Consider the following 23,697-nt stretch of genomic DNA (forward strand, 5'->3'; position numbering starts at 1 on the left):
ATCTATCCAGGGCACGTTTGATTCTTCCAGGAGCTCTGTGGATGGTCTTGGGCTGGGAGGTTTCCCAGGAGGCAGAATGTGGGCTGGGATTCGGGTGGTATTTGGGGAGGGGGCTGCAGATAGCCCAGGCAGCTCCGTGGGCCGGGTTAGACTTCACTGCTCAGGAAACGCGGGTCCTGTAAAGCCAGCGGGAGCAGCTGGCCGCGCGGGCCGGGGGACTCCTCGTCCACCTCCCCGGGGGGCTGGTGGGCCTGGATTCCAATCTGCCCTGACCTCCTGCTTTCACGGTGGCCAGTGGTCGTAAGGAACCGGAGGTGGCTTCAGTCTCCACGTTGACTGTCTCTCGTTCCTGTCTGCCTCTTTTCAGACCCCATGGCGTGCAGCCCGCCAGGCCCCTCTGTCCGTGGGGATCCTTCAGGCCAGGATACTGGAGTGGGTTGCCGTTTCCTCCTCCAGGGCATCTTCCCGGACCAGGGATTGAACACGGGTTTCCCACCCTGCAGGCAGATTCTTTACCGTCTGAGGCACTGGGGAAGCCCAGTCACCAAAGCCAGAGTCAAGTCCACACTGCCCCTGCCACAGACGCTGGCCGTCTAACTCCACAAGGGTTAGATCAAGCGTTGCTGCGGCTGTTCACCTTCCACACCTGCTGAAGGGACCTCAGGGCACAGAGCAGCAGGTCAGGTCCTCAGATAGATATTTTCAGGAGCCCATTCTTTCTGAAAGCCAGTTCCCACATCTCCTCCTATCTAGAAAAGCCCTGAAACCATTCATGGTGATAACTGTTCCTCGGGACTAGAAGAAGATTGATGAGATCAGCAGAAACCTTTTTGCAAAATATGACCCGTTTGATTGCACAAACTCCCCATCTGGCTTTCCTGGGGGCTCAGATGGTAAGGAATCCGCCTGCAGTGCAGGAGACCCGGGTTCAATTCCTGGGTTGGGAAGATCCCGTGGAGGAGGGCATGGCAACCCACTCCAGTCTTTTTGCCTGGAGAATCCCACGGACAGAGGAGCCTGGGGTGGGGTGGGGGCTACAGTCCAGGGGGTTGCAGAGAGGTGGACACGACTGAGTACCCAAGCGTGCACACAGTATTCCATTGTGGGTTGTGCACGTGGCTCAGGGGTAATGAGTCTGCCTGTCAATGCAGGAGATGTGGGTTCAATCACTAGGTCGGGAAGATCTCCTGGAGAAGGAAAGGGCAACCCACTCCAGTCTTCTTGTCTGGAGGATCCTACGGACACAGGAGCCTGGTGGGCCACAGTCCAGGGGGTGGCAGAGAGTCAGACATGACAGAGTGACTAAGCCACCCCCGTTTAGCAAAACCACATCTGTATCACCTTTCCGCCTCCCTGCCTCTTTGGAGCAGCTTCTCAGAGCTGTCTGAGGTGCTGGCTCCCGGGATGCAGTCCTCATTTAACACCCAAATAGAAATTAACTCTCAACTCTCACATTGCACTTGTTTTTGTTTAAGTCAACGCCAAGTCCTGGCAGCTGGGATCTGGGCGGTGAGACTGGGGACCAGGGCTGAGGAACACAGCAGGGCGCCGGACCTGAGAGGCATGAAGGCTCTGGGGACACGGGGAGCAGGTGGGCTGGCTCCTGCAGACAGTGGGTTCCCAGCCGGGGTTGGCGAGCTTCCCACCATGACGTGGAATGAGGTCGGAGCTGAGCTGTGCATGCCGGGCTCTGAGAGTCCTGCGTGGCTTTCTCAAGCCTGCTGCTACGGACAGCTTCAGTTCAGTCCAGTCGCTCAGTCGTGTCCGACTCTCTGCGACCCCATGGACCGCAGCACGCCAGGCCTCCCTGTCCATCACCAACTCCCGGAGCTTGCTCAAACTCATGCTCATCGGTCCAGGTCCCTTCAAATTCATATGTTGAAGCCCGAACCCCCAGAGCAGCTGTATTTGGGGCAAATAATACATTCAGGTGAAAAGAGGGAATGCCTCCTACACTGTTGGAGGGGTTGTAAGCTGGTTGCAGCCGCTATGGAGAACATGATGGAGGTTCCTCAACAAATTGAAGACAGAACTACTGTGTGAGCCAGCCTTCCCACTCCTGGGCAGGCACCCAGAGAAGCATCATAATTTGAAAAGACACATGCACCCCAGTGTCCATAGCAGCACCATTCACAGCCGCCAGGACATGGAAGCAACTTAAGTGTCCATCAGCAGAAGAATGGAGAAAGATGATGTGGTACATTGGCACAATGGAATATTACTCAGCCATGAAAAGGAAGGAATGCCATTTCCAGCAATGTGGATGGACCTAGAGATGATCATACAGTGAGGTCTAATCAGAGAGAGAAGCGGAAGCATTGCGTGGCATCACTTATACAGGGAATCTAAGAAGAAATGGAGAAGGGAATGGCAACCCACTCCAGTAGTCTTGCCTGGAGAACCCCATGGGCAGAGGAGCCTGGTGGGGAATTGGTGATGACTTAGCAACTAAGCCACCACCAAGAAGAAATGATATAGATGAACTTACAAACAAGAAACAGACTCACAGACATAGAAAATGAACTTATGGGGGTAAGGATGTGGGGAAGGGATAGTCAGGGAGTTTGGAATGGACATGGCTGTATTTAACACGGAAAACTAATAAGGACCTGCTGGACAGCGCAGGGAACTCTGCTCAATGTCATGTGGCAGCCTGGATGGAGAGGAGTTTGGGGCAGAATGGATCCATGTATATGTATGGCTGAGTCCCTTTGCTGTCCACTTGCAACCGTCACAACATTTTAAATCAGCTGTACCCTAATATAAAATAAAAGTTTCACAAAAAAATAAATACGAGGATTGTGCTCCATCTTCTGAATTTTTTTCCAGTAGCATTTTTCTGCAATGCTATTCCCTTAATGCCATTTTCTTTGGGCAGGATTAAATCCTTGCTGTTTGCAAGACTAATTTGAATTTTTGGCATAAAGAACCAGATGTCTCTTTCTGGTCAATACTGAGCTGTCTCTGCATACAGCCCTTGTTAAGAATCATCCCACAGCCAGCTCTGCAGGCATTTCTGATGAGCCCTCCTGGCCACTGGAAGGTCAGTGACAGAACTGTTTCCGTGTATTCCCCAGCTAGCATTTTGCATAAACATCCTACAAACTGAGGGGTTTGTTTCCCCAACAACATCAGCTCTGTGCTTTCTCAGAATTTCAGGGCGGTGATCTGGGTCACAGATAGACTGCAGCTCACCTTGGTGATATCAAGATGGTCCCTCCCGGGGTGTGGAGAGAAGGGAGTCCTCCTGCAGTGTTGGTGGGGATCTAAACTGGTGCAGCCCTGATGGAGAAAACCATGAAGGTTCCTCCAAAAACTGAAAACGGAGCTATAATACGACCCAGCAATCCCACTTCTGAGCATATTTCTAGAGAAAACTATGGTTCAAAAAGACACGTGCACCCCTATTTCCATAGCAGCACTATTTGCAATAGCCAGGACGTAGAATGACCTAAGTGTACACCAGTAGAGGAATGGATAAAGAGAATGTGGTACATATATACACAGTGGAATATTACGCAGTCATAAAAAGGACAAAATGATGCCATTTGCAGCGATCTAGGTGAGCCTAGAGAGAGTCACAGTAAGTGAAGTAAGTCAGACAGAGAAAGACAGATATACATTATCACTCATGTAGAATCCAAACATAAGACAAATCTATATACAAAAACAGAAGCAAGCTCATAGATATAGAGAACAAATATGATTACCAAAGGGGAAAGGGCTGAGGAAAAGATAAATTAGGGTTTCAGGATGAGCAGGTACTTTATATAGCGGAGTGAACACCGCTGTATATGAAATACGCAATCAACAAGGACCGACTGGGGGTTCCTACGGGTCCAGTGGTTAAGACTCTGCATGTGTACTTCAGCGTGCAGGGGTTCCATCCCTGGGCAGGGAACTAAGATCCCACCCACTGACAGTGAGCAAAAATGTTTGCTGTTTCAGGAGCTAAGTCGTGTCCATCTCTTTTGTGACCCCATGGACTGTAGCCTGCCAGGCTCCTCTGCCCATGGGATTCTCCAGGGAAGAATACTGGAGTGGGTTGCCCTCCTCCAGGGGGTCTTCCCAACCCAGGGATTGAACCTGGGTCTACTGTATTGCAGGCAGATTCTTTGCTGCATAGTTGAAAAAAAAAAAAAAAAAGCCTGTCTCTGGGACAGAAACCACTCTCCAGCCCTGAGCCTTACTATCTCTGACAGTCAGCATCTCATTGTGTCAGAAAAATGCCCCGAGACGCTAGCTCACTCCTAGGATCACTGTTCCTTCTAAAGTTGTGTGTCCCAAGCCACATGCAAGGACTGTGAAACCCTGGAAGGGCAAGGCTGAAAGGCAGTGATGCCCCGTGACACTGAGCTGGCTCAACACTCACTTTCCCAGAAGGCTCTAAGACATTAGGGAATGGAAGCTTTGATCTCATTTATCGGTGAAAATCAATTTGCGATGAAGGATGAAAAAGCAAAGATCTCCCTTCTTTGCTGGCTGGATCTGGGCGAGAGGTGGAAAGAGGTGCACTTTACAATATATTGGGTTTTTACAAAATCCTGCATTAAGAGCTGTCCCAGACATCTCTCACGATGAGCCAACATTTCCCAAACAAGTATGTATCCTCAGCGATTTCACCTGGTGCACCTTGATGGTTCTAGTGCAGGTCTGCCCTTGGAACCCACTGCTTTTATCCTTCCTGACATCGATCAAAAGCAAATCAGATTAGGGAAATGGCTGAGCTGCCTGCAGAGTAGTTAGGACTGAGGGTTTGGCGTGTGTGCAGGAATGGGGAGGGGGACAGGGTGGTGGTTTACAGGGTCTGTGGAGCGTGAAGGCTGCAGCAGGATTCGGGCTGGCAGGAGGACAAGGCTGAAAGCAGCAGTGCTGGAAAATGAGAGGAATGCGATGTTGCATGTAAAGGTCACCCCGAGGAGCGGTCCAGGGCTGGTGTCAGTCCTCAGAAAGCAGGGTTTTTGAATTTCCCTGCTCCTACACCCTGAGTTATGGTCCGTATCCTTGTGGTCCAGGGGCCATGGCTCCCCATTCCAGGGGGCAAGTAGGGAGAAGAGGAGGAGAGGAAAGGGCACGCTGTGTCTGTCTTTGAAGGAAGGCTTCTGGCACGTGGCACGGGGATGGAAAGAGAGAGCCTTGCGTTGGGAGGGTCTGTGTGTGAACGACGGTGTCGTCATTAGCTCCGTGACCGTGAGCGAGGCTCAACGTCTGTAACACAACGATGGTGCGGGTGGTGGTGGTGATGGTGGTGGTGATGACGGTGGAGGAGGTGATGGTGGACGTGATGGCGCTGACGATGGCGGTGGTGACGACGGGGAGGACGACGGGGAGAGCGGTGCTGGTGGCAACGCGGAGGGCGGCGGTGAGCCTGCTGGTGAGGGAGGCGATCAAGATGAGAGCCATCATGGAGGTGAGGATGCTGACGGACGCGACGGTGGCCTCACTGATGGTGACCCTCGTGATGAGGGTCGTGATGGTGCGGATGGGCAGGGTGACGGGGATGAAGATGGTGAGCGTCACGACGACGGTGAGCGTCACGACGACGGTGAGCGTCACGACGACGGTGAGCGTCACGACGACGATGAGCGTCACGACGACGATGAGCGTCACGACGACAATTAGCGTCATGACGACGACGAGCGTCACGGCGATGACGACGATGAGCGTCGTGACGTCATGACGTCATGATGGCGGGCGTCATGGCGGTGATGCTGACGAGGATGGTGGTGAGGATGGCGGCGGTGATAATGATGACGGTGGTGAATGTCCTATTGATAATACTGATGACGGTGAGGCTGGTGATGGTGATGAAGATGATATTGATGATGACGGTGGTGGTAACGGCTGTCAACGTTGATGATGGCGATGAACACGGCACAGCCCCTATGCGGAAGAGAACAGAGGTTCTTCCAAACCCTAAAAGTAGATCAAGCGAGTCCGCTCCTGGACACACATGCAGGGGAAACGCTAATTCCAAAAGATAATGCACCCCGCGGCTCACTGCAGCACTGTTTACAGCAGCCAGCACGTGCAAGCAACCCAAGCGGCCGTGGACAGATGATGGAGCAGGAGGTGGTGCACACGCGCAATGGACTATTCCGCAGGCAGGAAAAAGGGGGAAGCCGTGCCGTTTGCCGCAACGTGGCCGAACCCAGGGATCATCCTACTGACTGAAGTAAGTCGAGGAAGGCAAATATCACTTATATGTGGACTCTGGAAAGTAGTACAAGTGAGCTGATTCACAAAACACAGACAGACTCACACATACAGGAAACAAACTTATGGTCCCCAAAGGGGCAGGAGGGGATGAACTGAGGAGTTTGGATTTAGCAGATACGCACTGCTGTGTATAAAATTAACAACAAGGACGCACTAGTACAGCACAGGGAACTATATTAATCATCTACAATGGAAGAGAACCCAAAAAATATACGTATATGTTCATGTACAGATTGAAGGCGGGAGGAGAAGGGGACGACAGAGGATGAGATGGTTGAATGGCATCACCGACTCGATGCACATGGGTTTGAGCAAGCTCCGGGAGTTGGTGATGGACAGGGAGGCCTGGCTCAGACACGACTGAGCGACTGAACTGAACTGATTAATGTATTCTGCTGCTGCTGCTGCTGCTAAGTCGCTTCAGTCGTGTCCGACTCTGTACGACCCCAGAGATGGCAGCCCACCAGGCTCCCCTGTCCCTGGGAGTCTCCAGGCAAGAACACTGGAGTGGGGTGCCATTTCCTTCTCCAATGCATGAAAGTGAGAAGTGAAGTTGCTCAGTTGTGCCCGACTCTTAGCGACCCCATGGACTGCAGCCCACCAGGCTCCTCCTCCCATGGGATTTTCCAGGCAAGAGTGCTGGAGTGGGGTGCCATCGCCTTCTCCGATTTATGTATAAACTAACACATGAATCTTAACACAATATTGAAGTGTGGTTGGCTTACAATATTGTGTTAGCTGCATGTATAAACTAATACAATACTGTAAGTCAACCACACTTCAACTAGGCCGGTGGGAGTTTGATACATGAAGCGGGGCACCCAAAGCCGGTGCTCTCAATCTGGAAGGGTGGGGTGGGGAGGCGGGTTGGGGAGGTTAGGAGGGAGGGGACATATGTATGCCTATGGCCGATTCATGCTGGTCTACGGCAAAAACCATCACAATATTGTATCCCTTATGGGATACATAAGCCCTTATGGTAAAATTAAAATTTAAAAAAAGAAAAACTACTCATAAAGTCAGACAGAGAAGGAGAAGTATCACATAACATCCCTTATATGTGGACTCTAAAAATAAAGGACACCAATGAACTTACAAAACATAAAGAGACTCACAGACTTATTAGAGAACAAACTTACTGTTGCCGGCGGGGAAAGACAGGGGGAAGGGATAGGGAGTCTGGGATGGACATGGACACACTGCTGTGTTTAACATGGAGGACCGGCAAGGACCTGCTGTCCAGCACAGGGAACTCTGCTCAGTCCTCTGTAATAACCTGATGGTCACCAAGGGGAAGGATGGGGGAAGGGATAGTCAGGGAGTCTGGGATGGACGTGGACACACTGCTGTGTTTAACATGGAGGACCAGCAAGGACCTGCTGTCCAGCACAGGGAACTCTGCTCAGTCCTCTGTAATAACCTGATGGTCACCAAGGGGAAGGATGGGGGAAGGGATAGTCAGGGAGTCTGGGATGGACGTGGACACACTGCTGTGTTTAACATGGAGGACCAGCAAGGACCTGCTGTCCAGCACAGGGAACTCTGCTCAGTCCTCTGTAATAACCTTACGGTTCCCGGGGGTTTGGATGGGGGAAGGGACAGTCAGGGAGTGTGGGATGGACATGGACACAGTGCTGTATTTAACACGGAGAACCAGCAAGGTCTTGCTGTCCAGCACAGGGAACTCTGCTCAGTGTCACACCTGGATGGGAGGGGAGTTTGGGGGAGAATGGAAGTGTGACATTGAAAGTGTTGTTGCTAAGGCGTGTCTGACTCTTTGTGACCCCGTGGACTGTAGCCCGCCAGGCTCCTCTGTCCATGGGATTCTCCAGCCAAGAATACTGCAGGGGCTAGCCATTTCCTTCTCACCCGATACAAAATAAAAAGTTCAGAAAACGAAAACAAAAAACCCCCACTCCTCAGCAAAGATGGACAAGTTCTGTTTCCCCAAACTCACACTCACAGGAGACAGACCTGGTGCCGTTATAGAGCATATCCTGATGATCTTGGCATCTGTTCATCACATCTTGCGGCTCCAGCAAGGGCTCATTTCTGTCTGCCCGGTGCCTGGCTGAGTGTCTGACGCCTACACCACACTCCACAAAAGCCTTCCATGGTGCAATGGTGTCAGTGAGCCAGACCGCGGTGACGGGTGTCAAGGCGGAGAAGCGGAGATGGCAAAGTGAGAAGACACAGAGTCATCAGGAACCGCTCCTCAGGGAAGGAGAAGGCCAGACAAGCGCACATACTCCCTCCGTGTATGCATGTGGCTCATCAAAGCCCCAGAGAGGGTGCTTCTCCCCACCCACCTCCGTCTCCGGGATGCTCAGATGCTCCTCCTCTGCTCAGACGTCCTCTACACCCGACACGGGCCAGCCCCGTCTCCGGCATCATCACAGACTGTTCTCGGCACAGCAGGTGGACGCATCCCATCTCCATCCCATCCCATCTCCACCGTCCTGCTTCCAGAAACTCAGCCTGGGTTGTGAGCTGCACACAGGCTGGGACGGGGGCTCTAGCAGAGTAGGTACGGAGGTCATTTGCTGTTCAATGGGCAAGTCGTGTCTGACTCTTTGCGACCCCCGAAAGTGAAGTTGCTCAGTTGTGTCCGATTCTTAGTGACCCCATGGACTGCAGCCTACCAGGCTCCTCCGTCCATGGGATTTTCCAGGCAAGAGTACTGGAGTGGGCTGCCATTGCCTTCTATCAAACATCAAACCTGGGCTTTGATGGGACTGGAGCTTCCCGTGTGGCGTAGTGGTAAATGAACCCATCTACCAATGCAGGAGACTCAAGAGTCGCGGGTTCCGTCCCCAGGTTGGGAAGATCCCCTAACCCACTCCAGTATTCTTGCCTGGAGACTCCCCTGGACGGAGGAGCCTGGTGGGGCTGCACTCTATAGGGTCGCAGTGACTCGGACACGACTAAAGCAACTTAGCACGCACATGTCAAATCTGGACTTGACACAGAAACTCAGTTCAAGAAGCTCCTGCAGGGTCCTACTGATGAGGCATAGCGTAAGCTGCTCTGAACAGAACTCGGGTCCTACCACACCATCTGGTGAGAGAACCACCTTCATTCCCATGGAGAGCCCCTGAGACTGCCCACCAACTGCAGTCCCAAATGCCTGCAGCTGTCACAGTGAGGAACACTTTATGTTCAAAAGGACAAGTGATAAATTCACTAGAAAAGACGCTATGTAAACCGTGGTGCTGGAGAAAACTCTTGAGGGTCCCGTGGACAGCTAGGAGATCCAACCAGTCCATCCTGAAGGACATCAAGCCTGCATGTTCACTGGAAGGACTGATGCTGAAGCTGAAACTCCAATACTTGGGCCAGCTGATGCTAAGAACTGACTCTTTGGAAAAGACCCTGATGCTGGGAAAGACTGAAGGCGGGAGGAGAAGGGGACGCCAGAGGATGAGATGGCTGGATGGCATCACTGACTTAATGCATGTGAATTTGGGTGAACTCCGGGAATTGGTGATGGACAGGGAGGCCTGGCATGCTGCAGTCCATGGGGTCACAAAGAGTCGGACACGACTGAGGGATGGAACAAGAAAAATGTTAAGTCACAACTCTCAGGCTGTGCTTTTTTTGTTTGTTTCAGTTGACACTTCCTAAGAGGAATATTAGTGAATGAGCATAGAATGCAAAAGAAAAAGAGGTTTGTGCCCACAGCAGGGTATGTGGGCTTCTCCCCTTGCTTTCTGTGTTAAGCACCCTCCAGCCGTCTTTTGGGCGTGGGTCCAGTGGGATCCAAGTAAGGACTCCCTGTTTCCTTAGACTTAACAGTTAACACGTGTGGCCTGCACAGCTCTGGAGCCATCTGGAATCACAGCACCATTTCCCCACCAGCTTCAAAGTCCTGGTGAGGCTTTCATTGGAGAGGTTTGGAAACCACACCGGAAAGACTTCCAAAGCAAACCTGCCTGCACACACCCATCCCCCACCCCTCCTGCTGCAAGCAGCTCCCAGGAAACACAGAGAAATCTGTATTCGGACTGTTCTTGTTGCTCATCACAAGCACTTAAATCACTAACGTATATCCTATCAGGCAGCTACGCCTGAGTTGTTGCTTAGTCGTGTCCGACTCTTTGCGACCCCATGGACTGCAGCCCGCCAGGCTCCTCTGTCCGTGGGACTCTCCAGGCAAGAATACTGGAGTGGGCTGCCATGCCCTCCTGCAGGGGCTCTTCCCCACCCAGGGATCGAATGCGTGTCTCCTGCGTTGCAGGCAGGTCCTTTCCCGCTGGGCCACCGGGGAACTCCTAGCTCCTGCATGTGTGTTCCTGTGAAATTTCTCTCTGCTAAGATGTCTAGGTGGGGCATTTGCTTCCAGGGGCGGTTGTAATAAAACACCCCAAAAACTGGTAGTTTAAAACAGCAGGAATTGGCATTTCCTGACGGTCCAGGAGTGAACAGTTCACCTTTCAATGCAGGGGGTGTGACTTTGGGGAACTAAGATCTGACATGTCACGGAAGACAAAACAGCAGGAATTTATTCTCAGTTTTGGAGCAACGTGGAGTCATATAGGTTTATTCTCTCTTAGTTTTTGAAATCATATATATATATATATACTTATATGGTTTTATATAAATATAACCAAATGCATTCAATATACATATTTATAAGTGTCGGTTGCTCAGTCCTGTCTGACTCTCTGTGACCCCGTGGACTGTAGCCCGTCAGGCTCCTCTGTCCATGGGGATTCTCCAGCCAAGAATACTGGAATGGATTGCCATGCCCTCCCACAGGGGATCTTTCCAACCCAGGGATCGAACCCATGTCTCTTGCGTTGGCAGGATTCTTTACCGCTGGGCCACTGGGCAAACCCTATTATCCTATACAGCTAATATAATTTAATTTTCACGTGCGTTATTTTGGAAACTAGAGGACTAGGAAGTGGGGTAAATATTAGGACTCTTCAGTTTGTCTGTGCCAGGTACATGGGCTCACAACTCAGGTCTGGCCGTGACCTGGTCCATATAAACCTAGATAGATTTCCACTCAGCCCACCAAATTCTGACTTGTTTTCCCTCCTTTGAATTTGGTCATGGATTTGCTCTGTGCAATCAGGAGTCGACTGAAAAAAAAGAACGCACAACTTCAAAGTAGAAAAATCTGTTTTATTTAATGACTTATGTTGTTGCGGTTCAGTCACTAAATCGTATCTGACTCTTTGTGACCCCATGGACTGCAGCACGCCAGGCCTCCCTGTCCTTCACCATCTCCCAGAGTTTACTCAAACTCAAGTCTGTTGAGTTTGTGATGCCATCCAACCATCTCATCCTCTGTTGTCCCCTTCTCCTCCTGCCTTCAATCTTTCCCAGCATCAGGGTCTTTTCCAGTGAGTCAGCTCTTTGCATCAGGTGGCTAAAGGATTGAACTTTCAGCATCAGTCCTTCCAGTGAATATTCACGATGGATTTCCTTTACGATGCACTGGTTTGATCTCCTTTGATGACTTTACTGAGGACTATAGCCTAGGAAACAGCCTCTCAGAGAGCTTGGAGGGTCTGTCCCAAAGAGGTATGAAGAGGCCAGGATGTATACGAATTTTTGCAAAAACTGACAAACCAAAAATGCATGTAATTGAAATCAAAAGATTACTATGCAGGTCACAAAATAGGAACATCTCAAGTGAGTGAGTTCAGGGCTTTTCTCTGTCTGGGAAGCTGCAAGAGTCTGGGCTCATTGAAATCATTCCTTTGATGGGCACCTCAGCGCTCTGGGGCCAGGCTCCTGTTTTTCTCCACCCTAAGTCCCCCGAGGGTGCACCCTTGGGGGTGGCTGCAGTGGCTGAGAGCCTGACCCCTGCAGCTTCCTTTCTTTACTGAAAAGGCAGGTGGCCTTTGTCTGTCCACACAGCGAAGCCTCCTGCTTCTCTCTTCCACACCCCACCCCCTTCAAAACCAGTAGAACTGAAATCGTTCTGTGGGCTTCCCTGGTGGTGGAGTGGATAAGAACCTACCTACCAATGCAGGGAGGGGACCCGGCTTCGATCCCTGGTCCATGAAGATCCCACAGGCCTCGGAGCAACTAAACCCGTGTGCCACAACTGCTGAGCCTGTGCTCTAGAGCCCGAAAAGAGAAGCTGCTGCAATGAAAAGCCCGTGCAAGACAACTAGAGAGGAGCCCACGCTCAACGCCAACGCGAGAAAGCCCGCACACAGTGATGAAGAGCAAGCGCAGCCCTGCAAAGAAAGAAATGCAATACAGAAACTGCCCTGCCCAGACAGGAGTGGAGCACACGCAGGCGCCCTCGGGCTGGCTGTCAACCACCCAGTCAATGGGCTGGAGTGGCAGCCGGGTGCTATAAGGGGTTCTGTGTGCCTGGACCTTGAGAGTGGGTGGGAATCTGCCTACCTAAGCTGAGTGTCCCTCCTGGCCACCTTGCTCCTTGCTTTTCACGCTGCAATATGAGTGCGTTTGAATAGCGTGAAAGCGTGAGTCGCTGTCACGCCTGACTCTTTGCAACCCCGTGGACTGTAGCCCCGCCAGGCTCCTCTGTCTGTGGGATCCTCCAGGCAACTATACTGGAGTGGGTTGCTATGACCTCCTCCAGGGGATCTTCCTGACCCAGGGATCGAACCTGGGTCTCCTGCATTGCAGACGGAATCTTTACCGTCTGAGCCACCAGCATTTGAATAATTTTGTCGAAGCCTTGGGAGTGTGCAGGCACGGGTCACAACATTCTCTCATGCGGTGGTGAATGAGCTTCTTGGTTCATGACAGGAAGCTAACATCACAGAAAGACACCCTGGCTGGCCACAACCTTCCTGAGTACCAGGCCTCCGGGTGCTGGGCCAACACCTTGCTTTGATGATACCCAACGGCTTATAGAAGCTCAGGTGATGAAGTCTCATAGAAACAAGAAATCAAGAGGCTTGTTTGGGTCCTGGTTTTCTAAATGTGTCTGGGCTTCCCTGGTGGATCAGCTGGTAAAGAATCCGCCTGCAATGCGAGAGACCATGGTTCAATTCCTGGGTTGGGAAGATCCCCTGGAGAAGGGAACGGCTACCCGCTCCAGTATTGTGGCCTGGAGAATCCCATGGACTGGGGTCCATAAAGAGTCGGACACAACTCAGCGACTTTCACATCCCTTTCTAAATGTAAAGATCTGTTTGTTGTTGCTTAGTTACTAACTCGTGTCTGACTGTGACCCCAGGGATTGCAGCCCATCAGGCTCCTCTGTCCATAGGATTCTCCAGGCAAGAATACTGGAGGGGGTTGCCATTTCCTTCTCGGGGGGATCTTTCCAACCCAGAGATCAAACCCACATCTCCTGCTTCCTGACGCAGAGTTTGAATGCACACCTCCTGCTTGGCAGGTGGATTCTTTACTGCTGAGCCACGAGGGAAGCCCAAAAGTCTATACCTTGATGGTATAAATGTGGTCCATGGACCAACATCACTGATCTCACCTGAGAGCTCATTTGAAATGTGAAAACCTCAGTTCAACGCAGACCTGCTGGATTACAATCTGTATTTTCACAAGGTTCCCAGAGAATCAGGTATACAGACAAGTTTGAGACGCCTCAATGTCTCTCATATCTTTTGTCCTGTTTGTCCAAAAATAATCCACTGATGAAAAGTATTTGTGCCCCAAAACGCACCAGGATGTCATCATATTTTTCAGACTTTGTAAGGCTGAACCCTGCGTCCATGAGGGTAAACAACAGGCAGTGAGGGGTGTACCTTGAAGCAGCTCAAAAATGCCAGGTAGATGAGGCAGAAAGGTGGGGAAATTCCAGCTAGCATTTAGCTTGGTGGGGAAACTTTAGTCAGTGAGGCAGACCCCTGTTGAATGTGGAAGGAAGGCACAGCTATGAAGTTTCTGTTTGAGAGATGTTAGCTCCTATCCCCAGGTAAGACTTCAGTCATTTTATCATGGGTCTCTCTCTCTTTCTCTCCCTGAATTGGGTGCAGATTTGTGATGGCTGGTTTTATTGGTAAATGTGGCTGAGCTGCAGTCCCCAGAGGCAATCAGACATAATTCTGGACGTTTTTGTGAATTTGTTTGTTTGTTTTTGTACAAAATGAATATTTCACCCAGTGAACTCTGAGTAAAGCAGACTGCTCTCCCCGATGTGGGTGGGCCTCGTCTAATCTGTTGAAGGCGTCAATAGCCTAAGGGTTGATCTGCCCTGAACAACAAAAAAAAGGAATTCTGCCAGCAGATGTTCTCTGGGCCTCTTCAGCTGAAACATCAGCTCTTTCTTGAGGTCTTCAGCCTGCTGGTCTACCTGGAAGGTGTTTGACTTGTCAGCTCCCACGACTGCATGAGCTAATTCCTTAAAAATAAAGCTCTCTTTGGAAATCAAGCCTGAATATTCAGTGGAAGGACTGATGATAAATCTGAAGCTCCAATACTTGAGCCACGTGATGCAAAGAGCCGACTCATTGGAAAAGACCCTGACACTGGGAAAGATTGAAGGCAGGAGGAGAAGGGGACGACAGAGGATGAGATGGTTGGATGGCATCACCAACTCGACGGACATGGGTTTGAGCAAGCTCTGGGAGTTGGTGATGGACAGGGAGGCCTGGTGTGCTGCAGTCCATGGGGTCACAAAAAGTTGCATGTGACTTAGGAACTGAACAACAATAGGTAAAGATATAGACAGATGAGTGATGGTAGGTAGGTAATAGATGCAGAGAGGTAAACAGATGGAGGTATTGATATAGATGGACAGATGGTTGATAGATATGGAGACAGATAATAGACATAGACAGGTTGACAGAGATAGATGATGGGCAGATGGATGGATAGATGGATGACAGATATAGGTATAGGTACAGATAGAGATAGATGATTAATAGGTAGATAATATATATACAGATAACATTATACATATTCATATAGATGAACAGAGATGGCAATGGCACGCCACTCCAGTGCTTGTGCCTGGAAAATCCCATGGGCGGAGAAGCCTGGTGGGCTGCAGTCCATGGGGTCGCGAAGAGTCGGACACAGCTGAGTGACTTCACTTTCACTTTTCACATTCATGCATTGGAGAAGGACATGGCAACCCACTCCAGTGTTCTTGCCTGGAGAATCCCAGGGACGGCAGAGTCTGGTGGGCTGCCATCTCTGGGGTCGCACAGAGTCGGACACGACTGAAGCGACTTAGCAGCGGCAGCAGCAGAGATAGATGTCGACAGTTAATAGGTAGATGGGTGATACATAGATGATTGACAGGGAGATAGTAGACATGGATGGATAGGTGGGCAGACAGACAGAGATAAGACAGATATGACGGATGGATGGTTAGATGGATAGATATGACTGACAGATGGATGGATGGATAGATGTGATGGATGGGTGGATAGATATGATGGATGGATAGATATGACTGATGGATGGATGGATATGCAGACATATCACTGATGGATAGATGGATAGACAGATAAATATGAAGGATGGATGGATAGACAGACAGATATGATTGATGGATGATGGATAGAGAGATATGATAGATGGATAGAGAGAATATAATGCATGCTTGGATGGATAGAGGTGATGGATGGATGGATAGATATAACTGATGGATGGATGGGTAGATATGACTGATGGATGTATGGATAGATAGATGTGATGGATGGGTGGATAGATATGATGGATGGATAGATATGATGGATGGATTGATAGATATGATGGATGGATGGGTGGATGGATATGATGGATGGGTGGATTGATATGACTGATGGATGGATGGACAGACACACAGGTGGATAAGTAGATACAGTGGATGGATAGATAGATAGGTGGATGGATGGATGGATATGATGGATGAATGGATGGATATGACTGACGGATGGATGGACAGACACACAGGTGGATAAGTAGATACAATGGATGGATAGATAGATAGGTGGGTGGATGGATGGATGGATATGATGGATGAATGGATGGATATGACGGATGGATGGATGGATGGACAGACACACAGGTGGATAAGTATATACGATGGATGGATAGATAGATAGGTGGGTGGATGGATCCTACCGACTGTGTTTCCCTGCAGAACTCTGGCAGACATAACACCCGTGTCCACCGCAGGCTGACATGAGGCAGTATACCTGAAGGGGTGACAGGTGACCCAACTGTCAGGATTCCAGCCCAGAACCACTCCCAGGTACAGCCAGAAACTCAACATCTGCCACTTGGCAAGTTAGGACTAAAGGATTTTATGGCTTAACATGGGCAATCAGCCACTGGGTGACAGAATGCATGCCTTTTGCCCGAATTTCCTGTCTCTCTTTCCCCAGCTATTACTCTTCCCATACCCCTTCCTCCCCAACCCCAGACTCTTCCATGAACCCACCCTGAACCCGTCTGAACTTCTTCAGATTCTTAACAGAGGGGACCAGTATTCCTCCCTGGAATACCCTCCAGCTCGTGGCTGGCTATGTCTGTCTCCCCTTCACATGTTACTTCAGATGTCTCCAGGTGGCCTTTTCTGACCTCTGAGTGCAGCGGAGTGATCTTGTAGACACCTGGACCCTTATTTCAAATGCAAAAATCCATCGGCTGACAATTCACTTTTCCAAAATTTAAAAGCAAGCAAAAGATGAGAACAAAATCAACCCACTGAGGATTCACTAGCCTTTTCAGGACAGGAAAGGGGGGGGGAACCCTAAATAGAATGCCTGGGACGTCCCTGGTGGTCCAGCAGTGAGGGATGTGCCTTCTCTCTGGGGGCTCAGATGGTAAAGAAGCTGCCCACAATGCGGGAGACCTGGGTTCGATCCCTAAGTCAGCAAGATGCTCTGGAGGAGGGAAGATCCCCTGGAGGAGGAAACAGCAACCCACTCCAGCGTTCCTGCCTGCAGAATCTCATGGGCAGAGGAGCTTGGTGGGCTACCGTCCATGGAATTGCAAGAGTTTGGACACAATTTAGCGACTAAACCACCAACAAAGAAAAAGAATGCATGCCAATGCTTTCTCTTTATCCTTAATGTCTGACTTGTCTCACTTTTTCCAAGAACCCATCTTTCTCACCAATTAGAGGAAAAAGGAAATTGTGGAAGACCCATGTGGGTTAATTTCACGTTTCAACTTGAAACGTCATGGGCAGCCTGGATGTTTGAGTTAACTTCATTCTGAGTGTGTGATGCCTAAAGGCATATGTCTCCCATCCCAGGGGGCTGTGGACAGGGGTCCAGGACAAAGAAAGAAAAAGACGTTACATTAGTAATGGTACCAAATGCAGGAATCTTGTCCTTTGAGGGTGGGAGCGGTTTAGTCGCTAACTCGTGTTTGACCCTTGTGACCCCATGGGCTGTAGCCCACCAGGCTCCTCTGTCCAGGGAATTCTCCAGGCCACAATACTGGAGTGGGTGGCCATTTCCTTCTCCAGGGGATCTTCCTGACCCAGGGATCAAACCCATGTCTCCTGAATTGCAGGCAGTCTCCTGCATGGCCGGCAGATTCTTTTACCGCTGAGTCATGGTCCTCTGGGGGGCATGCGATAATCGATCGTTGTCTTCTGAATGTCCCCACTTTGCCTATGTTGGAACACAAAAGGACAAGCTTTCTGATCCTACTTGTGCGGGGAAACGTGTATATAATGAAATAGCATAAATATTTCAAAATATGAAACAGGTTGTCCAGTGATTTCTAAAGACATAGAGACAGGTTGTCCAATGAGTAGATACAAAATATACTTCTACTGACTGTACTTTAATAGTTATGCGTTTTTTAAGAAAATATTTATTATTTAATTTTTGGCTGTGATGGGTGTTCATTTCTGCACAGGGGCTGTCTTTAGTTGCAGAAAAGGGTGGGGGGGCTCCTCTCCAGCTGAGGGGCATGAACTTCTCATGGCGGTAACTTGTGAAGCATGGGCTCCAGCCGTGTGGATTTTAGAAGTTCTGCACGAGCTAAGTTGCGTTGTGGCAGGTGGGATCTAACTGGACCAGGGGTGGAAATCTGTGTCCCCTGCACTGCAAGGCAGATTCTTACCCACTGGACCACCAGGGGAAGTCCCAAAAGCTGTGCTTTTAATAAAGCTGAATAGACATAAGGTGCATTCGTACATGTGTCTATGTCTGTGTGTACGTGTGGTGATGGGCACGTATGTTTCTATATGTCTGTACGTGTGATACAAGAGACTTCACTTTGCCAACAAAAGATCCATCTAGTGAAAGCTATGGTTTTTCCAGTAGTCATGCACGGATGTGAGAGTTGGACCATAAAGAAGGCTGAGTGCCCAAGAACTGATGCTTTGGAACTGTGGTGTTGGAGAAGACTCTTGAGAGTCCCTTGAACTGCACGGAGATGCAACCAGTCCATCCTAACGGAAATCATTCTTGACTATTCATTGGAAGGACTGATGCTGAAGCTGAAGGTCCACAACTCTGGCCACCTGAATGGAAGAACCGACTCATTGGAAAAGACTCTGATGCTGGGAGGGATTGGGGGCAGGAGGAAAAGGGGACGACAGAGGATGAGATGGCTGGATGGCATTACTGACTCAATGGACATGAGTTTGAGTAAACTCTGGGAGTTGGTGAAGGACAGGGAGGCCTGGCATGCTGCAGTCCATGGGGTCACAAAGAGTCAGACACGACTGAGAGACTGAACTGAACTCAAGCCTTTATTAAGTGTAGTAGAAAAGTGTTTGCATATTACAGATAAACATGTATAATATCTATGTTTTAGAAAACTTAGAAATTTTTGCCTAACTAAAAACTCATGACATTTTGATTCCACTCATTTGATTTAGTATGAATAGAATGCCAGATTTCTAATTAAAAAATAGCTCTGCAACAAGCAATGGAGGTTTAGTGTATAGCACAGGGAACTATAGGCAATATCTCATAATAACTCACAATGGAAAATAGTTTCAAAAATAATATATGTGCGTATTTGTACAACTGAATCACCTGGCTGGGCACCTGAATCATTGTAAGTCAACTACACTTCAATAAAATGTATCTGTTTTACAAAACAAACAGAAAAAAGCACAGCTTGGCTTGCCTGAAAATGGCACTCCCTAAAGTCCCATAGGGTCACAGCACCTGCCATCCTGGTGGAAACCAGAGACGGGATCTAAGTCGTAAGCGACCTGCGTTGAGAAGATGCAAGCTGTGTCAGGGAGGCGGCCCCACAAAAGACCCAGTGCCGGGCACAAAGCGATGGGGCCGCCATGTGGCAGCCTGCACGGGTGGGACTGGGGATTCCACGCCTGGGCTGGTTGTACACGCCAGATACCAAATGGGGATGCAAGTGGGTTTTCCGTCAAGTTCTGAAGACAAGCTCTGATCCCAGAAATGCTGTGACTCCTGGAGTCCCCAGCCTCCATGATCCAATGCCTGATGTTCAGCGCTGATGTCCTAACAACAGAAATACAGTGCGTGGAAAAAATGTCATGTGCTTGAATCATCCCGAAACCTTCCCCCAACTCCCCGATCTGTGGAAACATCCATCTGCTGTGAAACCAGTCCCTGACGCCAAAAAATAGGTTGGGGACCTTGGCTTTAAAGCATCATCAGGCCGAAAAGCTCCCCGGGGCTCCCTAACTGCAGTCACTGCGGTCAGGACAGCTGTGCAGGGGTGAAGGAAGAAATTGCCAAGCTGTGCCGAGTCCCATCTGGACAAGAGTCCGGTCCTAATGAGAAGCGGAGTTTGGTGGCAAGGTGCCCTGTGTTTAAACCGTCTTCTCAACGGTTTGTCACAATCCTTCCATTTGAGTATCTCTTTCATGGCAAAGAAAAACTGTAGAGTTTTCTCCTGGACAGACTCTAAATATAGACCCATGTGCGTCATCTTGAAGGTGCATGTGTTTGGAGGTGACCTCTTGGCTTGTTCCTCCTGGAGATGATGACCTCAGGGTTGGAGATTTTGTTTGTTTGTTTGTTTTTAATTGGAGGATACCTGCTTTACACTGTTGTGCTTCTAGGAGAATTCTTTGAGGGCAGGAAGAATTTTGTGTTTTTGTTTTTTTTGTGGAAAGTGTGTTTTTGTTCCTTATCTCTGCCAAGTCTACAAAGCACAGAAGATGCAGGGGTGAGCCTCTGCTGGGTACTAGCTGTGCAAGCATGGGCAGGTCATGAAGCTGCTCAGAGGAGGTGATGGGTCACACACAGTCACCGTGAGGATCCACTGAGTTTGTGCGGGGAAACTTCCTACAGCCAGACCAGACCCTCAGCATGGTTTACGTGGAGGACTGTTGTCAGTGATACTGGCGTGGAAACCACTGTACGAGCACAGTGACTACTGCAGCTAGGACCAGAGCAATGACTACCGCCATGACGACTGCTGCTATGACAGCTATCATAGTGACTATGACCGGTATCATAGTGACGACTGTTGCCCGACTATGCCAAGTAGGACCAGAGCAATGACTACTGCCATGACGACTGCTACTATGACCGGTAACATAGAGACGACTGCTACTATGACCGGTATCATAGAGATGACTGCTACCCGACTGTGCCAACTAGGACCAGAGCAATGACTACCGCCATGATGACTGCTGCCATGACTGGTATCATAGTGACTATGACTGGTATCATAGTGACGACTGCTACCCGACTGTGCCAACTAGGACCAGAGCAATGACTACTGCCATGACGACTGCTACTATGACCGGTATCATAGTGACGACTGTTACCCGACTATGCCAACCAGACCTGGTGAAATCACTACTACAACTGTTAGCTTTACGACTACAACCGTAACCTTTACCATGACGAGTGCTGCTATGACCGGTATAATAGTGACGACTGTTACACGACTGTGCCAACTAGGACCAGAGCAATGACTACTGCAACTGTGAGCTTTACGACTACAGCGGCAACCGTTACCGTGACGACTGCTGCTATGACTGGTACAAGAGTGACTCGTGTTGCACGACTGTGCCAACTAGGACCAGAGCGATGACTGCTATAATTATTAGCTTTACGATGACAACCGTCACTTTTACAGCAACTGTTCCTGCTACTGGTGCGACCAGTACAACTGCAGCAGTGAGCGGTGCTATAATTAGTATTACAGATACTCCCACCGCAACGGTGACATCACTGCTACGTCACTTGCAGCTGCTGCTGCTGCTGCCGTAATTATTACTGTAACTACTACTATACCGACTGCATAATTTGGACCACGACAACTGCTACTACTATCACTTCAAGGACAACAATTCCAGTGACAACAAGGACAACCAGTACAATCGTCGCCACTGCTATAACTTATGCTACAGCAAATGGTGCTACGGTGACCATCAGTGTTAGACGTGACTGGAGCAGACATGGCTTTCACAACTACCATAATGCTTGCTACTGCTCTAACAATTAGCACTGCTACAGCTGTTCCTATCCCAACTTCCTGTGACAACCACAACGACATCACTCGCTATTGCTACAAAAGCCATTACAACCACTGCTACAGCTATCCCACTTACTACCGCAGTGGCAACCATTACGATGACTCGTGTGCTTACAGATGCTACGAAAAGTATTACTCGTGCTACAACTGTGACAGCATTTGTCGTTGTTGTGAAGTGGCTCAGTCGTCTCCGACCCTTTGCAACCCCGCAGACTGTAGCCTGCCAGGCTCCTCCGTCCATGGGATTTTCCAGGCAAGGATACTGGAGTGGGTTGCCGTTGCCTTCTCCAGAGGATCTTCCTGACCCAGGGACCGAACCTGGGTCTCGCGCTTTGTAGGCAGACGCTTTTACCGTCTGAGCCACCAGGGAATTGACAGCATTAGTACTAATACAATCACTGCTGCTGCTGCTGCTGCTAAGTTGCTTCAGTCGTGTCCGACTCTGTGCGATTCTAAAGACGGCAGCCCACCAGGCTCCCCCGTCCCTGGGATTCTCCAGGCAAGAACACTGGAGTGGGTTGCCATTTCCTTCTCCAATGCATGAACATGAAAAGTGAAAGTGAAGTCGCTCAGTTGTCTCCGACTCTGTGACCTCACGGACTGCAGCCCGCTAGGCTCCCCCATCCCTGGGATTCTCCAGGCAAGAGCACTGGAGTGGGTTGCCATTTCCTTCTCCAATGCATGAAAGCGAAAAGGGAAAGTGAAGTCGCCCGGTTGTGTGGCGTTAGGCTCTCCACTACAATTGTAACGTTGACCACTGTGACGATTACTAACACCATTAGCGCTGCTTCAGTTGTGAGCCCTGCTACAATGACTACAGAAGTCAGGACTGCCGCACGACTGGTCCACAGGTTATGGTTACCACTGCTGCTGAGACACCGACTGCTATAACAACTCTGGCTGGTTCTGCAAGGCTTACCGCTGCTGCAGGAACTTTACAGACGAGCACTCCTGCAGCTGTTTCTCTCACCATCACAAGCGCAGCACTTCTGATGACTAAAGCAATGACCGCCAAAACCACTGCTGCTGCTGTAGCTCCCACAAAACTGGTCCCGCTAGAACAACTCCGACTCCAGAGACTACTGTTCTCATCGCAATTGCTGTCATAATAAATCTTCGCTGCTGCTACACCTACTGTTATTACAATCAGGGCTGCCTCCACGATAAGAATCACAACTCCTATGACTCGCCTAACGACCGCAGTTGTGACTGTGACAAAAACGTCTATCACAAGCACTGCTACAATCATTACCACTGGGACAACAACTGTTACAATTGTCCTGCTACAAGCCCTACTGCGACTATCACACTTGCCAGGAGTACACTTACAACAGTTACTAGAACTTCGAAGATTACAGACACTACTATAACTATTACTAGTGCTACAACTGTAATTAATATAAGTAGTAGCATTGTAATTACCACTCTGTCATTGTAATTACCAAACTGTCAGGTTTACTACAATTTGGGCTTCCCTGGTAGATCAATGTGAAAGAATCTACCTGCCAGTGAAGGAGATGCGGAAAATAGTAGGTTCAGTCCCTGGGTGGGGAAGATCCCCTGGAGGAGGGCACGGCAACCCACTCCAATATTCTTGACTAGAAAACTCCGTGGACAGAGGAGCCTGGTGAGCTACATTCCACGGGGTTGCAAAGAGTCGGACATGGCTGAATCGACTTAGCATGCATTGCAATAGTGCAAAAGAGACCTTTTATGGATCCAGACTCACCTCCAAAGTTGGCAAGGGCAAGAGGGTATTTATGGCCAACGAGCAAGTGGGGGTCAGTGGATGGAAAAGTCACTGGTTGGGGGATTGTGCCTCAACTGACCTTACAGGATTCCCACCAAGGGCTGGGCAGGGTCACGAGATACCATTTGGGGGTGGTGGAGAATGAGGAACCCGATCAGATATTGAGACAAACTGATACAGAGTCAACCACACACAGTCTAGATGAGCATGCAGACTCTTCCACACTTAGGAACTGTCGGACCTGAGGGACACCTGACTCAGGCATTCTGCTTCAGTTTTCTCATTTATAATTAAGGGCCAGGGACTTCCCTGGTGGTCCAGCGGTGAAGACTCTGCTTGCCGATGCAGGGGACACAGGTCCCATCCCTGGTCTGGGAAGATCCCACATGCTGCGG

At 49.8% G+C, this 23,697-nt stretch overlaps 1 protein-coding gene across 5 annotated transcripts in view; it reads right to left on the reverse strand.

The window, feature by feature from the left end:
- Window positions 1–11,331: 11,331 nt before the first annotated feature.
- LOC106990378 (splicing factor 3A subunit 2-like) overlaps window positions 11,332–23,697 on the reverse strand; it is a 79,552-nt gene continuing 67,186 nt past the window's right edge. For all 5 annotated transcript variants that reach the window (XM_060408589.1, XM_060408592.1, XM_060408590.1 and 2 more), the window contains one exon: window positions 11,332–16,301. In XM_060408589.1, coding sequence (XP_060264572.1) covers window positions 15,212–16,261 — 1,050 coding nt within the window. In that variant the 5' untranslated portion in view covers window positions 16,262–16,301 and the 3' untranslated portion in view covers window positions 11,332–15,211. The remainder of the gene's footprint in view (window positions 16,302–23,697) is intronic.

This window comes from Ovis aries, chromosome Y (genome assembly GCF_016772045.2).
Source record: "Ovis aries strain OAR_USU_Benz2616 breed Rambouillet chromosome Y, ARS-UI_Ramb_v3.0, whole genome shotgun sequence".
NCBI classification, from domain to species: Eukaryota; Metazoa; Chordata; class Mammalia; order Artiodactyla; family Bovidae; genus Ovis; species Ovis aries.